General features: G+C 43.7%; 1 protein-coding gene and 1 long non-coding RNA gene across 3 annotated transcripts in view; one reads left to right on the forward strand and one right to left on the reverse strand.

Moving 5' to 3' along the window:
• Positions 1–9,041: 9,041 nt before the first annotated feature.
• LOC114484510 (uncharacterized) lies at positions 9,042–13,179 on the reverse strand. Of its 2 annotated transcripts, XR_003677517.2 has the most exons (4): positions 12,789–13,179; positions 12,004–12,568; positions 11,793–11,869; positions 9,042–10,695 (listed from the first exon to the last, which is right to left on the reverse strand). It is a non-coding gene; the product is annotated as an uncharacterized lncRNA (long non-coding RNA). The 2 variants fall into 2 exon arrangements; XR_008616167.1 differs by having other exon boundaries at positions 12,004–13,179.
• A 166-nt stretch (positions 13,180–13,345) lies between these two features.
• The window catches only part of RBM20 (RNA binding motif protein 20), a 208,810-nt gene continuing 196,067 nt past the window's right edge, over positions 13,346–26,088 (forward strand). The window contains exon 1 of the mRNA XM_028481282.2: positions 13,346–13,588. Within this exon, the coding sequence (XP_028337083.1) occupies positions 13,431–13,588 (158 nt within the window). The 5' untranslated portion in view covers positions 13,346–13,430. The remainder of the gene's footprint in view (positions 13,589–26,088) is intronic.

Below are 26,088 nucleotides of genomic sequence, written 5' to 3' on the forward strand. Positions count from 1 at the left end.
CGCAGGGGCTTCTAGTGTGTGGGAACCTTTCCTCCTTCACGGCTCCCTCCCACTGGTGCAGGTCCCGTCCCTATTCTTTGTCTCTGTTTATTCTTTTTTCTTTTGCCTACCCAGGTACGTGGGGGGTTTCTTGCCTTTTGTGAGGTCTGAGGTCTTCTGCCAGCGTTCGGTGGGTGTTCTACAGGAGAAGTTCCACGTGTAGCTGTATTTCTGATGTATCTGTGAGGAGGAAGGTGATCTCCGCGTCTTACTCTTCCGCCATCTTGCCTGCTAATCCCCAAATGTCCTATCTTAATCCTCAGAATTTGTGAATATGATGAGCTATGCCTCCTGTAATTCTGTCATGCTATCCAGCACATTTAACCTTAAGATAAGAAGATTAGCCAGGTGGGCCTGATCTAATCACATGAGCCTTTCAAAGTGGAGAGCTTTCTTTGGCTGGTAGCAAAAGAGGAAGTCAGAGAGATTTGAAGTGGGAGGGGAATTAGATGTACTGTTGCTGGCTTGAGGATGATGGGGCCACATTAGAAGGAATGTAGGGGCCTTAAGGAGCTGAGAAAGGCCCTCAGTTGGCAGCCAACAAGAACAGTCCTACAACTGCAAGGAACTGAATTTGGCCAACAACCTGGTTGGAAGCAGATTCTTACCTAGAGCCTCCAAATAAGTACTTAGCCTGGTCAACACCTTGATTTTGGCCTTGTGTTATGCTAAGCAGAGAACCCATCTGAGCCATTCTGGACTTCTGACCTATACAACTGTAAGCAAATAAATGTGTGTTCCTTTAAGCCATTACATCTGTGGTGATTTGTTACACATCAATAAAAATAGATTACAGCATCTCTGGCCACATAGGCACTTGTTACTCCATGGTCAGCAAGGTCAGAGATTCTGTCTCTACCAGGGCCCAGCTATTTTTCTTACGTGTATAATTCTCTGCTGCACATGTCATGGCTTATTCCAGAACTCAGGTGTATACATTATGATTCTCCTATTGGGGTTTGTAATGAATTCTACACAGCATCTCCTCCTTACAGAAACCCCTCCAGCACCATAGGGTCTTCTGTGTCATGTGACCCAAGCAGCAGCCTGGACATAACTGCAGAATCCATTCTTAGTTGGTGTCTTGGTCAAAGCTGGCAGCCTTCTGTAGCACTTGACAGATGATGGGTCAGAGCAGTATCTCAAGTGTGAAATAAATATGCTGCCTCTAGAACAGAAAGAGGTCAAGCAAGTGTTGTGTTTCCTTTTTGGTGGTGGGTGATGCAAGATGCAGTAATTTGTCTGTTACTTTGGAGGGGATGTCTGGCAGGCCTCAGATCACTGGATCCTTAACAGTTCACTAATGTGGCAGGCCCCTGAATCTTTATAAGGTTCACTATCTCACCATTTGGACTCCAACATATTTCTTGCTCATCTGCTATTATTAATATGATATTATCAAAATAGAGGACTCTTGTGATATCCTGCAGAATTTCCAGCTTGTCCAAGATCCTCTGGTCTATTTTATGACAGATGACGGGAGAGTTAAAGTTCTGGAGCAAGACCATTGATGTACACTGCTGACTGCCCCATGTGAATGAAAACTACTTTTAATAGTCTACGTAGGCTACAGTGGGCTTAGCCCACCAGGCCAAAAGCGGAACTATTAAAGCAAAAATTAATGAGTTTAAAAAGTAGAAAGACAGCAGAAATAGTAAACATACCCAAATGCTTGTTCTTTGAAAAATCAACGAAATACTTAAACCTCTAGTTAACCTAATATGAAAAAGGAGCAAGGCAAAATACACAAAAGCAATGACAGGAACAAAAATCCCTGTTCCTGGAAACAGGGAACAGGCTATATTTTTCTATGTAGCGTCTATAGAAACCAAAGGCAGATATTTTCCTTGTAGCCACCTATGAAAGTAATTTTGAATCCCTCGTTTATCACAAGCGCAGGTATCAGGAGGGCGGTGTCTAGTCTCGGGAGAGGTGCTATAGCTGCACTTTCTGCCTTGGCTGGTTATCCGTCTGGCTCCAGGTCTCTTGTGCCTCTGCGCTATGAGACTGGCAGCTGGTGTCAACGTGGTGATTTTCTTGGCTCTGTCCTCTCTTCTGGTATCACTTTTTCTGTAACAAAACTTTTGCTTTGATCTGCTGGAGTGTCAAGTGTTTTATTTGCTACCACTAAAATAATCAAAACCTCTCTGAGGAAAACTTTAAAACGCTCCCAAAAGGCATAAAAGGAGACTTGAACAAAGCAAGAGACATCCCTTGTTCTCTGACAGGACCATTCAACATCATAAAGCTCTAATTCTCCTGAAGTTAATATATAATTTTAACATGATCCTAATAAAAATACCATATTCTTTTCTAGAGGAGACAACTCCAGAAATCATGTAGAAAAATAAACATGCAAGAATAGCTATAAAACCCCTCAAAAGGGACTTCCCTGGTGGTGCAGTGGTTAAGAATCCGCCTGCCAATGCAGGGGACACAGGTTCGAGCCCTGGTCTGGGAAGATTCCACATGCCGCGGAGCAACTAAGCCCATGCGCCACAACTACTAAGCCCGTGCGCCACAGCTACTGAAGCCCGTGCGCCCTAGAGCCCGTGCGTCACAAGAAGAGAAGCCCCCGCTTGCTGCAACTAGAGAAAGCCCGCGTGCAGCAACAAAGACCCAATGCAGCCAAAAACAAAACAAAACAACAACAACAAAACACCGTCAAAAGAAGAGCTGTGAGAAGAGACTAGGCTTCTCAAATAGCAAATGATATTAAAAGATCTATGATTAAAACTGGTAAATAAATAGACAGACTATTAGAATAAAATAGCAAGTCCGGGAATAGACCTTAGTGCACATGGGAGTTTAGCATATGATAAAGATATTATCTCAAATCACTGAGGAAAAGCTGGTTCTTTTTATAAGTGCTGTTGGAGCAACTGGATGGCTATTTGGAGACAGATAAAGTTGGATCCACGCCTTACACTGTACACCAGAATAAACTCCAAATGGATCAGAGGTCTGAGCATAAAAAATAAAATCATACAGGTACTGGAAGAAAACAGAATCAACTAACAAGCATAGAAGGATTGATTCAATTAGAAAAGGCTTCATTTATAACAGCTTCTGGCAAGGGTCATTAGTGGATGCTAAAACTATTGGGTGAATGACTATTGGTGACCAAGACACTTACATAGTCTCAAAGTGTCAGCGCACAGATTATTTCTAATTACAAAGGGAAAGAGATGAGACCTGCTTTAACCAAGCAAAACCACTTAGTATCATTAATAATGGTACAATCTGAAAAAAATGGGCCTCTCATGTGAGGAATGGAAAATATACAACATCACATATGTAGTCTTCTTGCTAAAAAATCTTAACCTGAATCTAGTAATGAGAAAATGATAAGACAAATTCAGAATATAGAATATGAACTCTACAAATCAATCCACCTGGACTCTTTACAAATGTCAATGTCATGAGTGATGGAAAAAAAACGGTATGGAAACTGTTCTAGGATAAAGCAGACTAAAGAGAATAACAAATACAATGCAAAACTTTGGTTGAATCTTAGACTGAAACAAAAAAGCAAATATAAAGGACATTATTTAGATGACTGGGAAAGTTTGCATATGAAATGAAAATTATATATTATTGTATCAATGTTATATTTCTTGTGTGTCTTAATGATATTGTGGTTGTAGAGGAGAACATCCTTGTTCTTTGGGAATACTTGCTATTTAGGAATGAACTGTCATGGTGTCTACCACTTATTTTTAACTAGTTCAGGAACAACAAAAATATTAGATAATTATCTGAATCCTTGAAGCTTAATATGAAACACACATTTAAAAAACCATTGTTTGGTGTTCCCTGGTGGCCTAGGGGTTAGGATTCCGGGCTTTCCCTGCCGTGGCCCAGGTTCAATCCCTGGTCAGGGAACTGAGATCCTGTAAGCCGTGCAGCGCAGCCGAGAAAAGAAAAAAAAACCAAAAAACCTGTTGCTTTAGTAACGATCTTCATCTTCATGACACAACCTTAGAAATCTGAATTCTAATTGTTGGAGGTCTGGGGTGAAGGTTGTAGAGACACTCAATTATCATAAAAATTATCCTGGATGAAATAGTTCTTCAGGCAATGAACACCCAGGAATGGAGTGGTTGTAACTTGTCAAAGATTATGGACAGAAAGAAAAGACTAGAATATGAAGACAGAATGCAGTCTTATTATCTAGCCTTAGACTATGTGAGATTTCTTTTTTTTTCTTTTACTTTTTTTTTTTTTTTTTCGTGGGCCTCTCACTGCCGTGGCCTCTCCCGTTGCGGAGCACAGGCTCCGGACACGCAGGCTCAGCGGCCATGGCTCACGGGCCCAGCCGCTCCGCGGCATGTGGGATCTTCCCGGACAGACGCACGAACCCGCGTCCCCTGCATCGGCAGGCGGACTCTCAACCACTGCGCCACCAGGGAAGCCCCTCTTTTACTTTTTAAGGAACATTTTCACTAAAGTATAACATATGTGTAGAAAGAGGCACAAATCATAAATGTATAGCTTGTTGAATTTCTACAAAGTGAATACATCTATGAAACCACCCAGATCAAGACACAGAATATCCAACAGCTCAGAACCCTCTCTAGGACTAAGAGTTTAAACTCAACTTGAGGATCACTCAGGGGATGCTTTTTTTCCCATTTACTTGGAATATTTATTTAATTTTTTTCAGCAAACATTTTTTAATACCTTCCTCTGAGTCAGACACCCTGCAATGCAGGTTGAATCACACATCATCATGTCCCTCATTCTCAGTACACACCTGCCCTACCAGAGGCTGTTCCTATGCTAACATCCTTTTCAGTTAAAGAATAGACATTTGTCAGGCTTTCACAGTCCAGCATCCACCTATTCCTGGCTCCCTCAGATTTTCCACTAAGGGAGTCACAGGCTCTCCAATATGCCTGCTTCAGGTGGAGTGGATGTGGCATCTAGCACCAGGGGTAAGCATGAGTCTCTGGCTCAGCCAGTGAGATTATCACATTTTTTGGCTGTAGATTGGTTCACAAATAGGCACAGGACTCAATCCGAGCCAAAGAAGTGTAATAAGGATTTTGTTAGATGACAGGGAGAGGCACACTCACTTTTCTACTAGACTTGAACCAAGGGGGAGTGTAGATGTGGAAATGCTGAGAGCCATTTGCCACTTCTGATGGGTCACCCTAGCCTCAGAATTTCCATGGGGTTGGCCGAGGTCTCCATTGAGACTTTATTATAGCCTGACTTCTCTTTCTGCCCAAACCTGCTTCCTTCTCTTCCACATGTTTCGATCCCATGAGCAGGCCCTAATAAACCTGCTGTAGCCCATTTCCGTCTCAGAGTCTGCTTCCCAGGGAATTTTGGCAGGCATGGTGCCAAGCACTCACAAATATTGTTCATCCGCAGATGAACTCTGAAGGCATACTATGTGCCAGACACACAGCGCTGTGACACTCACAACCTATGAACCTCATTTTAGAGGTGAGGAAACTGAAGCACGCAAAGGTTAGGTAACTTACCGAAGGTCACACAGCTATAAAGTGACAGAATCAGAATTCAAGCCCAGGTCTGTCTGATTCTAAAGACCGTGCCCCTAATGATACTGCTACAAACAAGCCAATGGCAGAACTAAAAACCACTCCAGATTTCCAAGTCTACATAGCCAACATTCTTGTGCTGAATCAAAGAAACAAATATACATTCTATTGTGGGCAAATCTCCATGTTTGAGGATGAAAGGGCTACTAGGAGAGGCATGCCCAGTCCCTGCAGCCCAGGCATTCCTGATATAGTCAGGAGAACAAGGCATGACACATGAAAACTTAAACCACAAAACAGTAAAAAAGAATCACATTATCAAATAAAAAATATACACACTTACTGGGAGTACGTGATTAATTGCCAAGTGAGATGTGCAGAGCAGCAGTGCAATATGCTCTCCAAGAAGGGAGACATTCCTGGGCTAGAAGGTGCTCCTGGGCTGGAAATGGGCTCAGTCAGGCAGGGCACAGAGGGAGAAGGGCACAGAAGAAGAGGTGCAGGGGGGCAAAAGGCATAAGGTGTTTTCCACGGAAAGGATTAGACCAGCCTGGCCAGACACAAGTGTGAAAGGAGCTGAGCCTGGAGGCTGGACCAGGGGGACGCTGTGAAGGTTTCTGGATGTCAGAGTCCTTCCTTCTTGGACCATGTATCCTTGTTACCTGGCTCCTCCCCACTTTCTGTTCTCACGGGGTGCAAATACCTTGCCTTCCCTGGTGGCCCTGGGATTGGAGTTGCGCTCAAGCCCTCAGGGGATGCAGGATAAGGTGGGGAGCCCCTGAGTCCCCGCTGGTTGTGCATCCCTTCACCTGGCTTACTGGGCTGTCAGACCAACGGGACCAGATCCCTCAGCTCCTCCCTCTCCACCAGTCCCTTTCCTCCCTGTATTACTTTCCTCAGGCTGTTGTAACAAAGCCCCACAAACTAGGTGGTTTAAACAGAAATGTATCCTCTCACAGTTCTGGAGGCCAGAAGTCAGAAATCCAGGTGTCAGCAGGGCCATCTGGGCCTCTGGGGGAATCCTTCCTTGCCTCTCCCTAGCTTCTGGTGGTGGCTGCCAGTCCTTGGTGTTCCCAGCCTTGCAGCTGTGTCATGCCAGCCTCTGCCTCTGTCATCACACGGCATTCTCCCTGTGTAATCTATGTCTCAATTGCCCTCTTCTTGTAAGACACCAGTCATATTGGATCAGGGCCCACTTATGATGGGGGCACTATTATTCCCATTTTTCAGATGGGAACACTGAGGCTCAGAGAGGTAAGGTAGCCTAAAGTCATGCAGCTAACAGGTCATGGGGCTGGGTTTCTAATCCAGCTATTCTGACTCCAGAGTCTATGCTGAGACGTGCTGGGCAGGGTGTCCTGCTTCAGGTGACCCTGGGATGACCATAGGTGCCACATCAGGGAGCAGCACCAGTCTCCCCACTCCAGGCCAGCTGCATGGGTGCCCACTCAGTGAGGTCAGCATATCACAGGTTCTCACTGTTCCTGGCATCACGCTGGCATGCAAAGGCCTCCGGTGTTGCCTTCCATAATGGTCACCTGATCCCCAAGCCAGTGGGCAAACAGCCTGAGATGTTTATTCCCTGCTGACCAACTGGCCTGACAGACAGACAGCCCTGGTGATAAGGGAAGACGAAGGAGGCACCTGGGGGGAGGGGCTGGATAAAGGAATCCCCTGCCTCTGAGAAGTGCTATTTTGCTTGGCTGGGGCCCGAGTCACACTACCAGCCTCTGAATGACAGTGACATTCCCCAGGGATTAAGTTTGCAGTGTAGAAGCTGGGTCTCCACAGGGGGTGCGGGGGGCCCCATGGAAGTTAAATCATGCAACTAGCCACCAGCTAACATTTCTCCCACATTCATTTCATACCTCCATCACTTCCCATCCCCCCTCCAAGAAAATTCAGCTGCCACTTGTTTTATAACACCCCTTATTGTACCCTGCTGCTTTGCTTTCTCTTGGTAATAGCAAAAGAGATAAAGCCATTCTCTGGATCCTTCAAAGCATAGCTCAAAATTCTTCTTTTCCTGGAAGCCAGATGCAGGTAACCCTGCCCTACCCGGCTCTGAACGCCTAGGATTCTAACTCAGTCCACTGTTGGTTCATGGCCAGGTACTGAGCAAGGTGTGGAAAGACAGAGGTCAAGCTGCCTAGGCTTGGGGCAGTGATGCTTTTAGGGAAGGCAAAGATGTTGATGTCACGCCTGGTTTGGGATGACTGCTTTTCTGTTCAGGAACACTGGATACACCTAGTGGTCCAGAACCCAGATTTTCTGACTCCCAGCCAACTGTTACTTTGATACAATACCTGTGCGGATCATCAGAGGGCAAGGGGCCTGGCTGATAAATCCACCACCAGAGAGATGGAGGCTAAGCCTGTCCCTACAGCCAATGAGGGATGCTCTCCATGAGTTGTTAGGCAGAAAAGAACCTCTTGGGTCATGTCCTTACTTTTCCTCAGCTAAAGTTCCCTGACTGTCTCCTTCAAATTCAAATGTGCATCCAGATCCATGAGTAACCATATTATTTTTAAACAGCATCCTTCAGCCACTGCCTCTCCTGCGTTTTCAGAGAGGCAATCCTTTGTGAAACTAGCACAGGATTTTATTTTATGATTGTTTTGAGACATCTGCAGGGATTCCATGGAGTTGTAAAAGATTAGGGTGTAGCTCTGAGAGAGAAGCCAGCAAACAGGTAAGGCTCACCTCAGGGGGATAGAAAAGAGAAGCCAGGTCTTGTGGAGAGATAGGAAACCAAAGGATGAGGTACTGGAGACAGCAGAGAGCGTCAAACCAGCCAGCATTTAGCAGAGGAATGTCTGGTCTCAGAAGCCCCATTATACCAAGAAACATCATGCCACTATGTGGAGTAGTTAAAAGCTCTATCCTAGGGGGAATAGAGACTGGGGTTAGATTTGCAGTTTCTCCACTTAGTAGCTGTTGAGTGGCGTAACTTCTTTGAGCCTTAGTTTTCTTATCCTTAAAATGGGCATAAACACAGCCACCTAATAAGGTAATTGTGAGGATTAAATGAGAAATATTATGTGCTCAAGACAGTCTGCCATAGAGTAATACTCAAGAAATGATAACTGTTGTTATTAATACCCAGATAACAGTTAATATGTTATGGCTAATGTTGATAGGTTGCTTAATATTTATCCACAATTATCAAACTAGTAGATTGTAACTGTATCAACATGACTGATGGCAACTTAATGAGTTAATTATTCAATTGTCTCTACTGGGGTTGTTAGGGTAACAAAAGGCTACTCTGGACAATACATTGTCCAGTGTGTTTCTCCTTCTTCCTTCTTCCAGAGGAAGTTTTACCTTAAAAATAAAATCCTACTCATGTGCTAAATGTTATTAAGAATTACTAGTTGAAGAAAGAAAGAATTGTTTTGTTGTTAGTTAATTAAAAAAACACATGTTTATAGTAAAAAAAATTTCAAACAGTATATTGTACTTCGATAAAATTTTATTTCAAATAAAAACGATATAAAAGGTCATAAAAGAAAAACGTTCCTGCCCCATCCCAATTTCCAGAGGTAATTACTGTTAATAATGAATTACTTGTATAATTTTCCTGGAATGTTTTATACTCTTTGGTTTTATACAAATTTAATTATACTGCAATACTGCAGAGGAACTTGTATTTTCCCTTTAGTAACAGGTCTTGGCAATTTCTTCCTAGCAGTGCATACAGACCTGCCCTCTTCTTTTTGAGGGCTACGTTGTAATCCCTTCCATGTAGCGACCATCTTTTATGTAACCAGTCCCTTTGCTTAGCATTCTGGTTGTTTCTGGTTTTTGCTATTATGAACAATGCCACAATAAACTTCCTTGAACATGGAACTTTGGTTGTTGCTACAAATAAACCTATAGGATAAATTCCTAGAAGGGTAACTACTGAGTCAGGTTCCTTTGTTGTAACTGTAATAGACAGTGCCAACTCACTTCCAAAGAGGCTGCAGCAACTGATAATTTCACCCACAGTATATGAGAATGTTTGCGTCCTGCATTTTCTCCAGTTCTGAGTACTGTCAAACTTTATAATCTACTAAGTAAATTGTCATTAAAAAAATAGTAGTAATATACATATATGGAATAGCAGTACATGTTAAATGATTCCATCTGCAGAGGTGAAGGCTCACAATCACCTTGAACAGAGGGCAGGGAGTTGCAGGGAGTCAGACCAGGGTCTGAACTTCAGCTCCACTATTTATTATCCCTGTGACCTCGGACAGGTTCATCAAGCTTCTCTGTCTGCAAACTGGTGATATTAAATGAAATAAGGCATAAGAAAGCTCCTAGAACCACTGTCTGGAACCCAGTGAACATTTATTAATATTACAAAACAAACCAGAGTGCCAGAGTCCCTGGCAAGTTTGAGAGTGACAGAGACCTGGTTTCTATTTCCTGCTCCTTTCTACTACCCACTGCTAGGCTGCTTAATTTCTTTAAATTTTCTTGTTTATAAGACGTCAATTTGGATCCTGTCTATTAATTTACTGATTCGGATAAATATGAGTGGCAGAGTTGAATCACAATGCAGGGGGCATTTTACATTCACTGGAAGATGCAGGCAGCATCACAGCAAAAGAAGACAGGTGGCATCTTAGGTCTAGGTGTGCCACTGAGGCAGCGGGAGAGGTTTGGGGTCAGTCTGACCTAACTGCAGTCCTGCTCCTGCCTCTTAAAAGCCAGGTGACCTGGGGCAAGTTCTTATAGCCCTCTAGCCTCAGTTTCCTCCGTTCGAAATCAAGGTAACAGTAGCTACGTCATGGGATTATTGTGAGTATGAAGTAAGTAATAATCTATGAAAGCATTTAGCAGCTGACTCCTGTGAAATGTTCAATATATTCATAGACAGCAAAAGCCTCACTTCCTGGTCACAGTTTACTGGTACGTCAGCAGGGACAGAATGCTTCTGCAGAGTGGAACAGAGATGTTACCAGCCCTCCCCTCCCCATCTGTCAAGTCGGGTGACACCCCCCCACCCCACCGCAGCCTTTCCCTCACTTCAGTAACTGTAAAGCACATCCTAGTGTGATGGGGGTGGTGATGACACAGGGCAGACCCACAAAAGCAAGACTGCTAAAGATTCTTACACGGCTGCAACCCCAGCCAGGGGTCTTTCTCATTTTCCCTGGAAAGGAGTGAAACGACATTAAGTTAATAAATATTCTTCATTGGAATTGCTTAATACACTTAATGTCTGACTTGCAAAATGGAAAGTCTTGTTCATTATTATCCTGGACAACATTCTGAGGGGATCTGAGATGGGACAGGAACTAGCTTTAGGTTTTTGCTGCAGTGTTTCCCTCACCCTTCACATCTGCTTCAATTCAAATTTCAGTTCTTACATAATACATAAACTGCAAACATTAAGCTACACTCATGGAAATGGGGCTTCTTAAAAACACCTTGTGAATTATTATTTTTTTCTTTTTTCTTTTTGAAAATTTCAACTTACAGAATACATCATTTTTGAGATGTAGAGAGGTGTACTTGTATAATATGAATTTCCTTTCCTCTTTTCCTCCCTTCCTTCTTTTTTTTTCCTCCCTCCCTCCCTTCTTTCCTTCCTTTCTTCCTTTGTTTTTTGTGCCAGTAAAAATGTTATGAGAATGGATTAAGTTATATCGATACTGTGACTTCCAGTCATTCAGCTTCCTGGAGTTTGAGATCTGTTGTTCTATTTGGCTACAAGTTTGGAATATAAGGAATCATGTTTGTGATACCTGCCAGATTGAATATCTCTTGCACCAAATGTGCAAGATACATTATCTCTAATCCTAACAGTGACTGTGCAAGTCCGGGTCTCATCCGTGCCAGTTTACATATTTGGTAACTGACACTCAGAGACTGAGTCACTCAACCTCTCTGGTAAAAACTGCTGATCTGTCTTTTTTTGACTACAAAGCTTTTTTCACAAAGGTTTTGGGGGATTCTCAGAGTGATATTTTAATGCAAGCGTATGGAAAGTTTTAGTTTCTGGGACAGTTGCAATGTTAATGTCAGATAATTTCCCTCAACCAAGGAGGTAGGGGAGCAGTGGAAGGTGGAGTTTTATGGAAACCATAGTCAGGACTTCAGTGATAGAAACTAAAGATGATGAACTAACCACTCCCTGGGCCCGAGAAGACTCTTTTTGGGACGGCCTCTTACTAGCCATATATAGTTGGAAAAATCACCCTGACTTGCCTCATTTGTGAAATGAATAAACAATCAGTACCTCTTTACCTGGGTTTTCTGGTGAGATTCAATTTTGCGAATTGTGATTATTTTTATGAATACAAGGAACTGATGTACCATTTTATCTGTGAAGGAGGGAGAGAGAGAGAGAGAGAGAAGAAGGAAGGTTAGAGTGGACAGGGCATTTTAGGTACAGGAGAGAGAGAGGGAGGGAGCCGGAAAGATCTAAGTAGGATGACAGCAATCAAGGGAGGCTTACCTTCCTGAAACTGGCAGGGAAGTTGACAGAAACTCACAGTCTAGGGAGAGAAGAAAGCATCTTTCAGGGAATTCAATTAGTTGCCGGTTCCGGAGAACCCGTCTCCAGAATTTTCCTTCACGTGGCTGCGGGAGGAGGATGGGTTGGCTTGAGACCTTCAGCAAACTTCTTTCCAGGCCGTGGGGCACCCTGACGTGCGTTCTGGCTTCCAACGCACCCAAGGGACGCTTTTCGGCGCTGCTCGTTTCAGGATTTAAAAAGCCGTGTGCCCGACGGAGGGTAAGGATCTCCAGAGTAACCACTCTCCGAGGTCTTTGCCCAGCTTCTAGATGTTTCTGCGGCACCAGGTGCCTCCCCAGACCTCTACCCGTGCTCCAGGACATCACACTGCACTTTGCGGGGTGACTCCTCCGCGCAGGAGGCCTGCGTCCACAACTGTGAACCGGTGTGTGCAGGTGAACTGGCGCACACTGGCTCCCCAGCAACCAACAGAGCTTCAGAGGCGGTGATCTTGGGGGTGCGATGTCACCGAACTCCTTTTCATCCTTTACATTCCTACTGAGATCTGGGCAATAGATAACAAGAATAAAACATATACGTGGTTTTGTCTTTGCGCTCGCGGGATCGTGGCAGGTCCTTTAGGGAAGTGAGGAAATAAATGAAGAGAAATCACGGCGGCCTCGCCGGCTGCTTCTGGGGACCCCTGAAATCAGCAGCTGGAATGGCCAGTTTGGAGAGCCCTCGGGTCCGGTCATCTAAGACCTGGGGTTACCAGTCCCACCGACCTGCGGGAATTCCGGGCTTTTCCCCCGCGGGGTCGGGGCCCTCAGCCACCAGTGGCGCTGGCCCGGCTCCAGTCGCGGGAAGGTGCCAAGCCCCGCGCACTTTGCGCTGGCGAAGAGCGCAGACGCCCGGGGCGCGCTCGGTCCGCCCCGCTTGGCAGGAGCGCGCGAAGCCGCGCGCGCGGTCCCCGGGGATAACCCGGAGGCCGCCCGGCTAGCGGGAGAGGCGAGAACTCGGCGTCCGGCGGCGGACTGGCGTGCGTCTCGCCTCCTCACGCGGTTGCACTGAGCTGCGGGACGCCGGACCGGGGACCCAGAGGGCGCCCGGCGGGCAGAACTCCCCCGACCACCCGGGCGCCCAGGGGCTCCTGCTGGCTGGGAGACGCCCCCTGGCCCCTACCTCTGTTTGGCCCGGCCGGGCGAGCGGGACCGGCGGGAGGAGGAGGAGGAGGAGGAGGAGGTGGGGCCGCCGGGACTGCCTCCTCCCCGCCCCTCGCGTCTCCTCCCCGCGCCACCGGGAAGGACAAGGGGACTGGGCACGGGGACCCCGGCCAGTGAGCGCCCGCGCCCCGGGGCCGCCCCTCGCGCGCGCTCTCCCGCCGCGAGCCCGGGCCGGTCTCGTTTCGCAAGGTGCTGGCCGCAGCCATGAGCCAGGACGCCGAGCCCAGCGGCGCCGAGCAACCGGACAGAGATGCCCGCAGCGTGCCCGGTGCCCCGGCGCCCCCGGCGCCCCCAGGCCCGAGAGGGATGCAGCCGCCGCCACCGCCTCCGCCCCAAGCCGGCCTACCCCAGATCATCCAAAAGTAAGAGGAAAGGGGGAGCGGGGACCCGGGTGCGCTTGGGGGACACGCCCCGGGCGCCCGCTTTTGTGGCTTCCTCTCTCCCGTTCCCGCTAAACTTTTCTCGGCCGCCTTGCGTTTGAAGTTTTCTTGCCCGCCTTCTCGGCAGAGTCGGTGTCATTCTGGTTGTTTGTGAGTTTGGGGAGAGGGAAGCCAAGCTATTTGGGGAAAATAATTTTGTTCTTCCTCATCCCCTGTCTCTTCTCTTCGGGGACGTTACCGGATATTTTGAACTAAATTAACTCAAACTGCGGGGAAATGGCCCAGGGACTATATTTCATCTTTCTAGTCCCAAGAGGCCGCTGGAACGTATGGAGAGCCGTGCGTGAGTGTGTGCGCGCGCGTGCTGGAGGGCGTGTAAGTAAAACGCCGCCCGAAGAAACCACGCTTAATGGTGCCCATGAAGTCAAACAGTGATGTTGGGTGAAAAGGGTGGTGAGGGTTTGTAGACAACGTATTTTTGCTTTGTCCTGCAAGAAGTGTTTACACTTTCCAAGAAGGCCCTTGCGAAGAGTTTCTAGCCGCGGAACCGTTTTCCATTAACGTTACCGTCTTGTGATTCAGAGGAAACTGCGACTTGGGTCGCGAGTTTTCCGGGCCGGCCGTCCCAATGCGTCGAGTAGATTGGGGGTGGTCACTAGGCTCTGAGAAGCTCTTTCAGCCCATTTGGGAGACATAACAGTAAAACTGTGAGGCTCCGTTCATTCTTTCGAGATTTTGACAGTTGAAGGCCTAGAATGTTGGTTTGTTTGAAGGATCTTTATTCTCCGAAGAGTTTCCCTCAGCTTGTAATGAAGTCCTCAAAACTAGTGTAATTAGTGTTGGAAAGTCTGAATGATGGGTGTTTGGGCGAAACTGGAGAAAATTAAAGAAATACACACAAGCACAGCAAAATCAATCCTATGGAACCGAGCAGGGGTTTTTTGGCACTGCTTTGAGTTACATAAACTTATTAAAATGTAGTAAGAGAAATAACCAGTGATGGGGCATAAATGGAATAAATATTGTTTTTAAGACTGACTTATGTAATAGAATAGTGAAAATTTAAGTTTGACATCAAAGAACGCTGGTATCGTATTTCAGAACAAAATGGTTCCCTTTTTTTGGACTGGTAGAATATTAAAAGCTCCATTTATGACAACTTTTTGCTTTAGTTCGATTTTCTATAACTTTCAACTACTTACAGGTAGCTAACTATTTGAAACTGAAAATATTTTATATTGTTAATCTGTTCCCTTTGTTTTGCAAATTTCAGCTAAGATTTACTAAATATGATGGACAGTTTAAGTACATCATTGATTAAAATTTCTCTTTAGTCCTTAACATAAATATAAACTAACAGAGAAAAAAAATGTTTAAAACCTAAGGTTTATTTAGTAAAAGAGAAAAAAAAACCCTAATTGACTGATTATTAACTGGGAAACATCTCATGTGCTCCTTACTGGCCAGTGTCTTGTGGCTTGAAGTTAGGGTACACATTGAGTTTGCTTTGGTATTGTAGTCGCCCTGCATTTTCCTATCATTTACTTTTAATTAGGAAAAAATTAAGAATTTTATGTTCATAGAAAAATCTTTGTAGAGGAGTGACTGACTTTGAAATGTTGCCAGGTTGAAAATAAAGGCCGTTTTTGTGGGAGATGGATCATTTCAAGTGTATTTCAGTTACCTCATGTAATAAATAATTTACCCTGTAAATTCACCCCCATTTTGAAATTTCTGCCCCTGGAATATTTTACTTTAGTAGATAAGCCTGAGCTCTTCAGAGATGGCCCCTTCGGCTAGCAGTCCAGGATGGAGACCTCAAAGAGGTGCCTGATGGCTCTGCCTTGTTTTGCATTGGTGACAGATCAGTGTTCAGGCACCAGGTCCAAGGCTGGTGAATGTGCTCATGGGATTTTATGTTTGTGCGCTTATGTTTCTTTCTTTTTTTTTTTTAACATCTTTATTGGAGTATAATTGCTTTACATTGTTGTGTTCGTTTCTGCTGTATAACAAAGTGAATCAGCTATACATATACTTGTATCCCCATATCCCCTCCCTCTTGTGTGTCCCTCCCACCCTCCCTATCCCACCCTTTTAGGTGGTCACAAAGCACTGAGCTGATCTCTCTGTGCTATGTGGCTGTTTCTTACTAGCTATCCATTTTACATTTGGTAGTGTATATATGTCGGTGCCACTCTCTCACTTTGTACCAGTTTACTCTTCCCCTTCCCCGTGTCCTTATGCTTATGTTTCAAAGTCTTTATTTATAAGGATGATTTGGGGTTTGCACTCCCCTCAGTACCCACTGAAATTCCATGGGAAGCAGACATAACATGGCAAACACCTTGCAGGTCCATCTTGAATGGGCTGAAACTTGAGCAGGTTATTTTGAAACTGCGTTTGCATAATTTAATCTGAGCAACCATTTTTATGTAGTTATGAGGTGCTGTTTGTATCAGCCATCTTTGAGAAAATGTAGCGGGGAGATTGCCCTCAGCTGCAAAATGAGTTGTCCTCCTCTTGATTTGAGAATTGTGTGAGCTAGAGCTTCGGGTGAAATTCTCCTCTAGTGGATGGCATGTTAAATACATTGTATTGGGGAGCCTGCACTTTTTCTAGTTATTTGAGTAAGGTTATAATGTAATTCATAAGAGAAGTTTTGTGTTTTTTAAATTAATTAATTTATTTATTATTTTTGACTGCATTGGGTCTTTGTTGCTGCACGTGGCTTTCTCTAGTTGTGGTGACTGGGGGCTACCCTTCGTTACTGGGGGCTTCTCTTGTTGTGGAGCACGGGCTCTAGGCCCACAGGCTTCAGTAGTTGTGGCACGTGGGCTCAGTAGTTATGGCTCATGGGCTCTAGAGAGCAGGCTCAGTAGTTGTGGTGCACAGGCTCAGTTGCTCTGTGGCATGTGGGATCTTCCCTGACCAGTGCGCACACTTGTGTCCCCTGCATTGGCAGGCAATTCTTTTTTTTTTAAATTAATTTATTTGTTTTTGGCCGCATTAGGTTTTTATTGCTGCAGGCGGGCTTTCTTTAGTTGCGTCGAGTGGGGGCTACTCTTCGTTGCGCCACGCAGGCTTCTCATTGCGGTGGCTTCTCTTGTTGCGGAGCAGGGCTCTAGGCATGTGGGCCCAGTAGTTGTGTCCTGCAGGCTCTAGAGAACAGGCTCAGTAGTTGTGGCACACGGGCTTAGTTGCTCCGTGGCATGTGGGATCCTCCCGGACTGGGGCACGAACCCGTGTCCCCTGCATCGGCAGGCAGATTCTTAACCACTGCACCACCAGGGAAGTCCCTTTTTCACTCCTTAATGTCTCTATTTACTGATCTTCATTAATCACGGTTTTCATTTTGGGTAAAGTCATGATCATAAGAAAAACAGAATCCTATTCACCTATGTTATATTTGGTCCTAAGAGAATGAGATGTGACAGTGAATAATGTGACTGAATTTGGTGTTTGTCTTATGGAACCCAGTCTCGGTATTTACAAAGATCGTGCCAAAAGTTAACTACTGTGGAGTTCCTTTGGCCTGTTCAGGTATATTTAAGTTTTCTCATTGTTGTATTGTTAGCTTCAGTCAAGGATGGTCCATGACCTCTCTGCTCTTGTTAACCTCTGACTCCGGGGCAATATTCGCATTACCTATGAAGATTATCAGCCATGTTAGACACATATAACTAATATCTTGTAAGATCTTTGTTTTAAACGTGCATTCTCTAAGATGGCCAATGTGGAGACATTATTGGATAAAATGTGAAGCATTATGTAAGCCATTTGGGCAACAACTAATATAAATAACACCTTAAGAAGAGATTTGGGATGAGTTTAGGAAATCAGAATAACTTGAAAGCTTAAAAAAATATCTTCAGGGCTTCCCTGGTGGCGCGGTGGTTGAGAGTCCGCCTACCTATGCAGGGGACGCAGGTTCGTGCCCCTGTCCGGGAGGATCCCGCATGCCGCGAAGCGGCTGGGCCCGTGAGCCGTGGCCGCTGAGCCTGCGCGTCCGGAGCCTGTGCTTCGCAACGGGAGAGGCCACAACAGTGAGAGGCCCGCGTACCAAAAAAAAAAAAAAAAAAAAATCATCTTCATATAAGCAGAAGTAAGACATTGATGTTGTTGGTGAACATTGTACAAGGATTTATCTCCTCAAATATTCACAATGTTTTATTTCCAAAAGTATTTTATATTTTAATTTTAATGAAACCTAATTCTTGATTTATAACAAGTTATTTATTAACCATGATGAACATCAGAAATTACAATTTTAGGTTGTAAGTTTTAAAACTCTCTTCAGAGTGAAAACAGAGCCATTAGTTCTGTGTGCTGTGTTGAATTCATTTGTCAGATGCAGTTAGAAAGTGTGGTACTAATCATGGTGAAAATTAACCAAACAAGCACACACGTCTATGAGGTGAGCACACAGGTGATTTTCCTAAATTATTTGATTTGCAGTGAAATACTCCTGGCTAATGCTTGATATCAGGTTGCATATTTAATTTGCATATAGATGACTTATTTTTTCCTTTACAGATTATTTTGGTATGAAATGAATAAAAATCAATTATGCAAATAGAAAAAGTTTTGGTTTAGCATTTGATAGTTAGCGTCACCTGTATGTGTTTGTGACTTATGAAGATATAAATCCAGCTTTGATTGCAGAAGTTTATAGTCTTCTGCATCGTATTAGGACACTGGCCAACTGTGTTTTCAGAGCAAAGTGCTCCTTAACTCAGTCTCAAAAATGTTACAAGTAGTTGCTCTGATCGCAGATAATTCTGCAGACGTTTTGCATTTGGAAGGATCTCCATGTAACTCTTAGAGAGTGATACACAGGCAGGTTGTGTGTGATGTCCACCCACTGTGGTGGGCATGCTGACAATTACATCCAGAATCGAGAGGAAATAAGAATTTGCCAAAAAGGGACATTATCTCAACTCGTAGTTGGTCCTCTTCTGGAAGAAGGATGGAATTTCTAACATCAGTGCCACTTTCTAACATTAGTTTGAGTCCGTTTTTAGGGGAAACAGGGATACACTTTTAGAAGGAATTTTGAAAATTTTAAACACCATCTTAAACTGCACGTAAGACAAGCATTCAGCAGGAGAAAACATCTGAGAAGATGAAGCGTTTACCCAAAACAGGGAAGGAGAGAGGGTGGGTTCTTTTCTTAGCATTCTGAAAAGTTTATTTGCTTCATTAGAAAGCCTATTAGGGGTATTTTTTTTTTTTTTTTTAAGAAATTTTGCTTGAGGGTTTGTTGTGATAAGTATTTTTAGATAGTAAACGTAGCCATCCAGTTTTGAGTTTTTCTCAAGTTGCCAAAGAGATCAGTATTATGAAATGGAGTACATTATTCCCATTAGTCACAGTAAATGACTATACCTATGGTGTACAAAGAGCTGTTCTAATGCCAGTGCCGCAGGAGAAAAAAAAGTCAAGTTTTGTTACCCATTTTATTCTTCTATCCACTTATTCTTTTGTTACTGGTTTAGCAGTTTATCAAATTAATAATTTAAAAAGCCCATATCTGCCAGTTGGAAAGTGGACTTTGATCTGTTAAGATCTCTTTGCCTATGCATGTAAGTCACCACGGGGGGGAAAATAATCCCACCAGGATTGACTCACAGTGAAATGATTCCCCCATCATCCAGTTTCTCTCTCTCTCTCTCTGATTTATTTTTCTTGTGGCTGTAGGTTCTTGACTCCAACTAAACTAATATTTCTTCCCCCCCACAGCAGCTAGTCCTCAAATAAACAAACCAATATAGCTCAATTCAAAGCTTTGATAAACAAGAGTCTACAAAATGTTAGGAACTGAGATCTAACCAAGGGATAGAATTAAAACGGACTGAACTAAACTTGGAAAGCAAGAATGGAAGAAGCTTGAGATAGTGGAGTTAAAACTCCAAAGACAAATTCAGAGGTAGGGCTCCCCCGCCCTTCATCCTGCTTGGTCCCCCTGTTAGGCAAAAGCTTGAAGGGGTCTCCTGGGCCACAAAAATCCCACTTAATCTGATTTCTTATTTCCTGCCACAGTAATTATTTTGCTTGGGATGGTCTAGCTGATACAATTTCGTGTATTTTAACAGGGGAGGTTGCTGTGGATCCATAGCTGCTGTGAGTGACTGGTAGCTGTGTTTAGAATAGCGTGTTGAAAAGTTTTGCAGAAAATAAAGTGGTCCTTATTCCAGAATCGGGGCAAAAGACCATAATTAGTGGCCTGTAGAAAGGAGCACATGGCAATTCCCTTTCTGGTTAATGAACCTGGCTGGGTCTTGGTGATGTGTGTGTTGTTATGGAAGCCTCCTATTTCTTGTTCCCACCAGTGAGAAGACTGGGAGATCCTGACTTTAATTGAGAAGGCACATTTTTCCATCAGGAATGTGAGTTTGGTTTCCAGCCACCACCAAGGGGGTATTGGCGGTGGGCTGGTATTTTGCCGGGCTCAACGGTGGTCACTGTTTAAATTCCACCCAACTAAGGTTTCAGTCTTCGACATTTACAAGACAGCAAGTGTGGGGTATTTTGGATTTAATGCGTATGTCCATCTAATAGGATAAAGTCTTTACAGTGGCAGAAGTTACAGCCAAGTTAATTCATCCTCCCCTTTCCTACAATTCCTGCTGGATTTTATAAGATAAATAAGTCCCTTGATGGTTTAAAAGGCAACTTTTCCAACTTGCTAACAGCAGCTCTGTCAGTGGGATGGTACATATTGAGGTGAATGCACTTTATGAGCAAAAAGGGAGCTGTTAAGCAAGTTGTATGAGGATGTGTTAATAACTTGTAGCTCAGTTTGCCAAATAAATCTTTCCATATGTTCAGAAACAAAAGGCCCGGGGTCGTGCCTGTGTTTGGGGGTGGTTTTCACCCCATGAAGATCGTTTTCACGCCACTTTTCCCTTCTTTAATGTGGGTATTTGCTTCAGGGATGCGCCAGGGCCATTTGCTACTGCCCTTTCTTTGCACCTGCTTTCTCTCCATCACAGTAATGACCCACCAGTTCTCAGTTGCCACTTCCACTCTGGTCCCAACCTAGAAACCTCCATTCACAGCTGTCTGAACATCTTAAATGTTTTTCAGTTGTGCAGCTTGTCTACAGACTGTCTTCCAGATACGTTTTTGGTTCTTATTGGACCCGCCCTTAAACCTGACCTCCAGTGTCATGATGCTGAAAGAGTAGACAAGGTAATATATATTTTAAAGAGGTATTCATTTCACGAAGTTACTTCTTTTGCTTTATTTTGAATTCGTTACTGAATAGAGTGATAGGTAGGCTCTTCCCAGTGTTGGCACGTGTGAAATGAGCATCTTTGTTTTAAATTAATTATTGGGTTTCTGACAAAGAGGGTCAGAGAGGAAAAGGAAACCCTGGATTGGGAGTAGGTGATCTGGACAAGCCAATTAACCTTCCTAATCCTGCTTCTCCAGAGACTGGAGAAATGATTGGTGTCAGTCCCTTCCAAGAATAAAATTATGTGAATCCCCGGGAATACTGCCGAGTGATTATCACTGTAGAATGCCTCCCGTCGCCTCCTAGACATCTGATGGAGAATGAGTTGCATTTTAATCAAGGGCGTAGGTACATGTTTTTGAGATTTATCACTCACAGAAACAACAATAACCACAAAAAGAGAATTAAAAGCTTTCTCCAACGCTTGCAAAGTATATTTGGATCAGTGACATAATTTTAAGACGGAAAAGTAGACCCTAATGTCAGTGAAAAGGAGGGCGTTTCATACTGTTTTCTAATTATTACGAACTTTAAAAAATAAAAACAATTATTTTGGAATGTTAATTATTTTGGAATCTTAAAGTGAACAGTTGAGTTTGCAAAAAGAGTACTGTTCTCAATTCGGGAGACAGATCCAGTAATTTTCACTTGTCTAAATTTGATTGTATTAAACACAGGCAGGTGGGAGTGTGTTTGGTGACGTTATTATTTTTAGAGGCAGAAAACATAAGCGTAGGCTGACAGATGTTTCTAAGAGCCTACCAGCTGCCCCAAGTAGGACTTGGTAAACGATGCTGTGTGTTCAGTTACCACAGCGTGTGCTGCACCCAGAGCTCACGGCCAAAAAACACTTTGCAAAGAGATCACGGTTATCCAAAAGCTGGGCCTCAGGTTTCCGTGTGGCCTCCTTGAATCGAAGAGACCAAATATTGTTTCCAGAGCCTTCTAAAGACCGGGTCTCCTCGGGCCCCTACATCCTCCTGGGCTGGCAGGGTTGCTGATAGTCTGGAGTTATGGAGAACATTTATTTGATACTTGAAAAGAGATTTTTTAACTTTCTGTATGAAAAGGGAGAGGGGTTGTGTGATTAAATCTTGATTTAGAGACTTTACCTAATGAGGATGAACATAAGATATTTATTGCAGCATTGTCTAGAAGAGCAGAAAATTAGAAACCACCCAGATGTTTCTCACTGAGAAGATAAATCATGTGCATGTATAACATCAGGTACCATTCAGCCATTAGAATGGTGCCATTATTCTATATTTATTAATATGGAATATAAACCATATAACATTCTTAACTAAAAAAAATTACAAGCAGCATGTATACAGGGATCTCATGTTTTTTAAAAAATGTGTATGAGCATGTGCCAGTGCCTGCAAGCCTAGAAAAGCATCTAAAGAACAAATATAAAGACAGTAACAGTGGTGCTAACTCTAGGTGGCGTAATTATAGTGGTTTGTCTTTTTTTTCGTTTTTTTTTAAATTAATTAATTAATTAAATTTTTTGGCTGCATTGGGTCTTCATTGCTGCACGTGGGCTTTTCTCTAGTTGGGGTGAGCGGGGGCTTCTCGTTGTGGTAGCTTCTCTTGTTGCAGAGCATGGGCTCTAGTCACGCGGGCTTCAGTAATTGTGGCTTGCGGGCTCAGTAGTTGTGGCTCGTGGGCTCTAGAGCGCAGGCTCAGTAGTCGTGGCTCGCAGGCCCAGTTGCTTTGCGGCATGTGGGATCTTCCCGGACCAGGGCTTGATCTTGTGTCCCCCTGCATTGGCAGGCAGATTCTTAACCACTGTGCCACCAGGGAATCCCTTCTTTTTGTACTTTATTTTTTTTCAGTGAGCATGTATTAATTTTCTAATCAGAGGAAGAAAACTACTTGCATTTTTATTTATTTAAAAAATTTTTTTAATGAACTCTATTCTTCTAAAACTGTTTCTTTTTTTATATAAATGTATTTATTTTATTTATTTATTTTTGGCTGCATTGGGTCTTTGTTGCTGCATGTGGGCTTTCTCTAGTTGCGGTGAGCGGGGGCTACTCTTCGTTGTGGTGCGCGGGCTTCTCATTGAAGTGGCTTCTCTTGTTGTGGAGCACGGGCTTTAGGCGTGCGGGCTTCAATAGTTGTGGCTCATGGGCTCTAGAGCGCAGGCTCAGTAGTTGTGGCACATGGGCTTAGTTGCTCTGTGGCATGTGGGATCTTCCCAGACCAGGGCTCGAACCCGTGTCCCCTGCATTGGCAGGCAGATTCTTAACCACTGCGCCACCAGGGAAGCCCACTACTTGCATTTTTAAAAACAAAAATAGGAATAGATTTTTCACGTTGGCTTTGCACATTGTCTTTAAGACTGAACGAGCCATTAGCATCTTAGATTTTAGACCTGGGAGGCATCTGAAAGCTGCTTTAGCCCAGCCCTCCTGTTTTTTTAGGTAAGGCAAGTGAGCATGGGAGAAGTCAAGAGAATTGTTTGAGGTCACACAGCAAGGTATTGGGCAGGCTGGGATAAGAATCCTCATATTTCCGTCTATTGTGTTTTCTGCTACTTGCCCTTTTTTCTGCCTGGAAATGGGAGAGAGAGAAATGGAGAACATTCATAAACTTACCTTTTATCTGCCGGCTCTAGTCTGCTCAGCCCCCGAAAGAGAATTTTGAAAAGCATCTTTGGGTATGTTATCTCCTCCCATATCTCCCCCCAGAGGTCTTTCTGCACGTGGGGGTAGACTGGGTCTCTCTGGGGCGTCTCATGCTCTGTTCCATCCTTCCAAACAGAAGCAGAGCATCACATATTTTTCTCCTGAGCATTTGAAAGTAAATTACACCACCATAATTCTGTTATCATATCTAAGAAAATTAGTCTTACTTAAATGAGTTTTCTAATAAACACTTGATTTTTAACTTTTTCCAGTTGTCAGAAAAATGTCTCATATAGTGATTTTTAAACCCCCTTGGTTCAAGTTCACAGTGCATTTGTTTGTTTATGATGTCTCTTTTAATGTAGCAAGTGTACCTGCTCTTTTCTACTCTTCGTGACCAAAGATTCCATGCTAGTTGTCTTGTAGAATGAATCACGATCTGGATGTGTCTGTTGTTTCCTCATGACCAGATTCAGGTTAAGCACTTTGGCAGGGATCCACATACAATGGGTAATGTGTGTTCCGCTAAGTTTGATCCCTTGTTTAATGTGGTCACCGCCAGATCTCTCTATCACTACGGGACATTTTTCTCTTTGTGATTAGTAAGTTGTCTTTGGGAGTGATACCCTGAGACCCTCTGAATATCCTGTTTCCCAACAAACTTTCAGCTAGTGGTGTTATCTTTTAATTTGACCAATTTTTAAAAAAACTCCTCAATGAAATATGTGGAACTGGAACAATAACTACATATCACTTTAGAATGGATTAGTTTAGATATGTAGGTTAAATCAGACAGCCTTGCAAATATGTTTGTGTTGTACCAGCCCGTAGATATGATTTGGATCGTCTGGTTTTTTCTCGTCTTGACTTGATAGGAACTTAATTGATGGGCCTGCCACTTTCCATTTAACCTCTCCAGCAGACATTCTATCCCGGGCTGCAGTACTTTTTTTTTTTTTTTTTTTTTTTTTTTTCCCTCTGTTGCGGCCTCTCCCGTTGCTGAGCACAGGCTCCGGACGCGCAGGCTCAGCGGCCATGGCTCACGGGCCCAGCCGCTCCGCCGCATGTGGGATCCTCCCAGACCGGGGCGCGAACCCGGTTCCCCTGCATCGGCAGGCGGACGCGCAACCACTGCGCCACCAGGGAAGCCCTGCAGTACTTTTTAATGTCCATACAAAGTGAATATATAAATCTGTTTTAATGCTGAAGGCAGTGAATGGGCAGTATGTAATTTTTGCTAGATCGCACAATTTTTGGGGCATCCTCAAAGCTCTGTTGACTCTTTGCAGAAACCTTTTATCCCCCTTTTTGAAATCACTATGTGAAGACGATTTTAAAAATGACTGATGACCTGCCCTGGAACCTAAACTGGATGAGTCCTTGAGCTGGTCTGTGGCTACCAGTTTGTTCGTGCTTTTCAGACTTAAATTACACAGCTATTTTTGCCTTTTCCAGATTAGTACTCTTATTTTCATGCACAAAATATGTATGGGTGGGGAAAGTGGTGTGGAGTAATGAAAAGAATCAGGAGCAGGCATGCTGTATGTTCTACGTTCAGCTTTGCCACCACTAACCCTGAGCCCCAATGTTCTCATCTGTAAAAGGGAATAGTAATAATAACATGAATAACAACTAACATTCATTGAGTGATTCCTGTGTGTCAGCTACTAGTCTAAGCACTTTATATATGTATAATCCATTTAATCATTTAATCCAACAATAATCCTGTGAGGCTAGTGCTGTTACTCTCCCCATTTTACAGATGAAGAAATCAAGTCACAAACTTAAAAGGACTCAACAAAGCTAAGAAAAATAGTATTTATGAAAGAACTGGTGGGGTGGGGCTGGGATAGGAGGATGTTATATAATACAGGTGATCATGTCATCTCTATGTAAATATCTACATCCTCAAAATAATTTATAGAAAACCCATTATTTGCAAAGAAAATATTATGGAAAAAACTGCTGAAATAAATTTGAAACTAGGCCAAATTTAATTTGAGACAAACTAAGCGGTCCAATTAAAAACCCCCTTTTTCCGTTTCTTGTAGCTTTAAGTATTCCTTTTTGGTTTTGAAATCCACATCCCAATTTAAATTCCATGAGCAAATCTGACTCTGGCATTTGATTCACTGTCTTATTCTGCTTGTTATACATGTTAGGCAAGATCTGAATTTGATGCTTATGGAGAGTATATGAACACTAATCACTCAGAATGTGCTAAAATAATAACATATGATCGTTTGATTTGCAAAGTGAGCCTCTGCCAGACCATTTTTGAACCAATTCAAAAAACCAGGATTCAGCAGTGATTAAAGTGTCCTAGGCTCCTATTAATAGCAAAAAGAATTTCTGACTTGAAACATGGCCACATCAAGCTCGCTTAGTCTCCACCAGACATACTCTTGAATGGTTTTAGCAGACATTGTTACAGGTGTTCTTTTGCTTTAAGAAACCGTTGAATGTAAAAAGCAGACTTAATAGAATCAATAAATCACGGAAAGACTGTTTGCTTTTGACCTTCAAAAGGGGTTATAGGGCTTCCCTGGTGGCGCAGTGGTTGAGAGTCCGCCTGCCGATGCAGGGGACACGGGTTCGTGCCCCGGTCCGGG

Source organism: Physeter macrocephalus, chromosome 20 (genome assembly GCF_002837175.3).
Source record: "Physeter macrocephalus isolate SW-GA chromosome 20, ASM283717v5, whole genome shotgun sequence".
In the NCBI taxonomy this organism is placed as follows: domain Eukaryota; kingdom Metazoa; phylum Chordata; class Mammalia; order Artiodactyla; family Physeteridae; genus Physeter; species Physeter macrocephalus.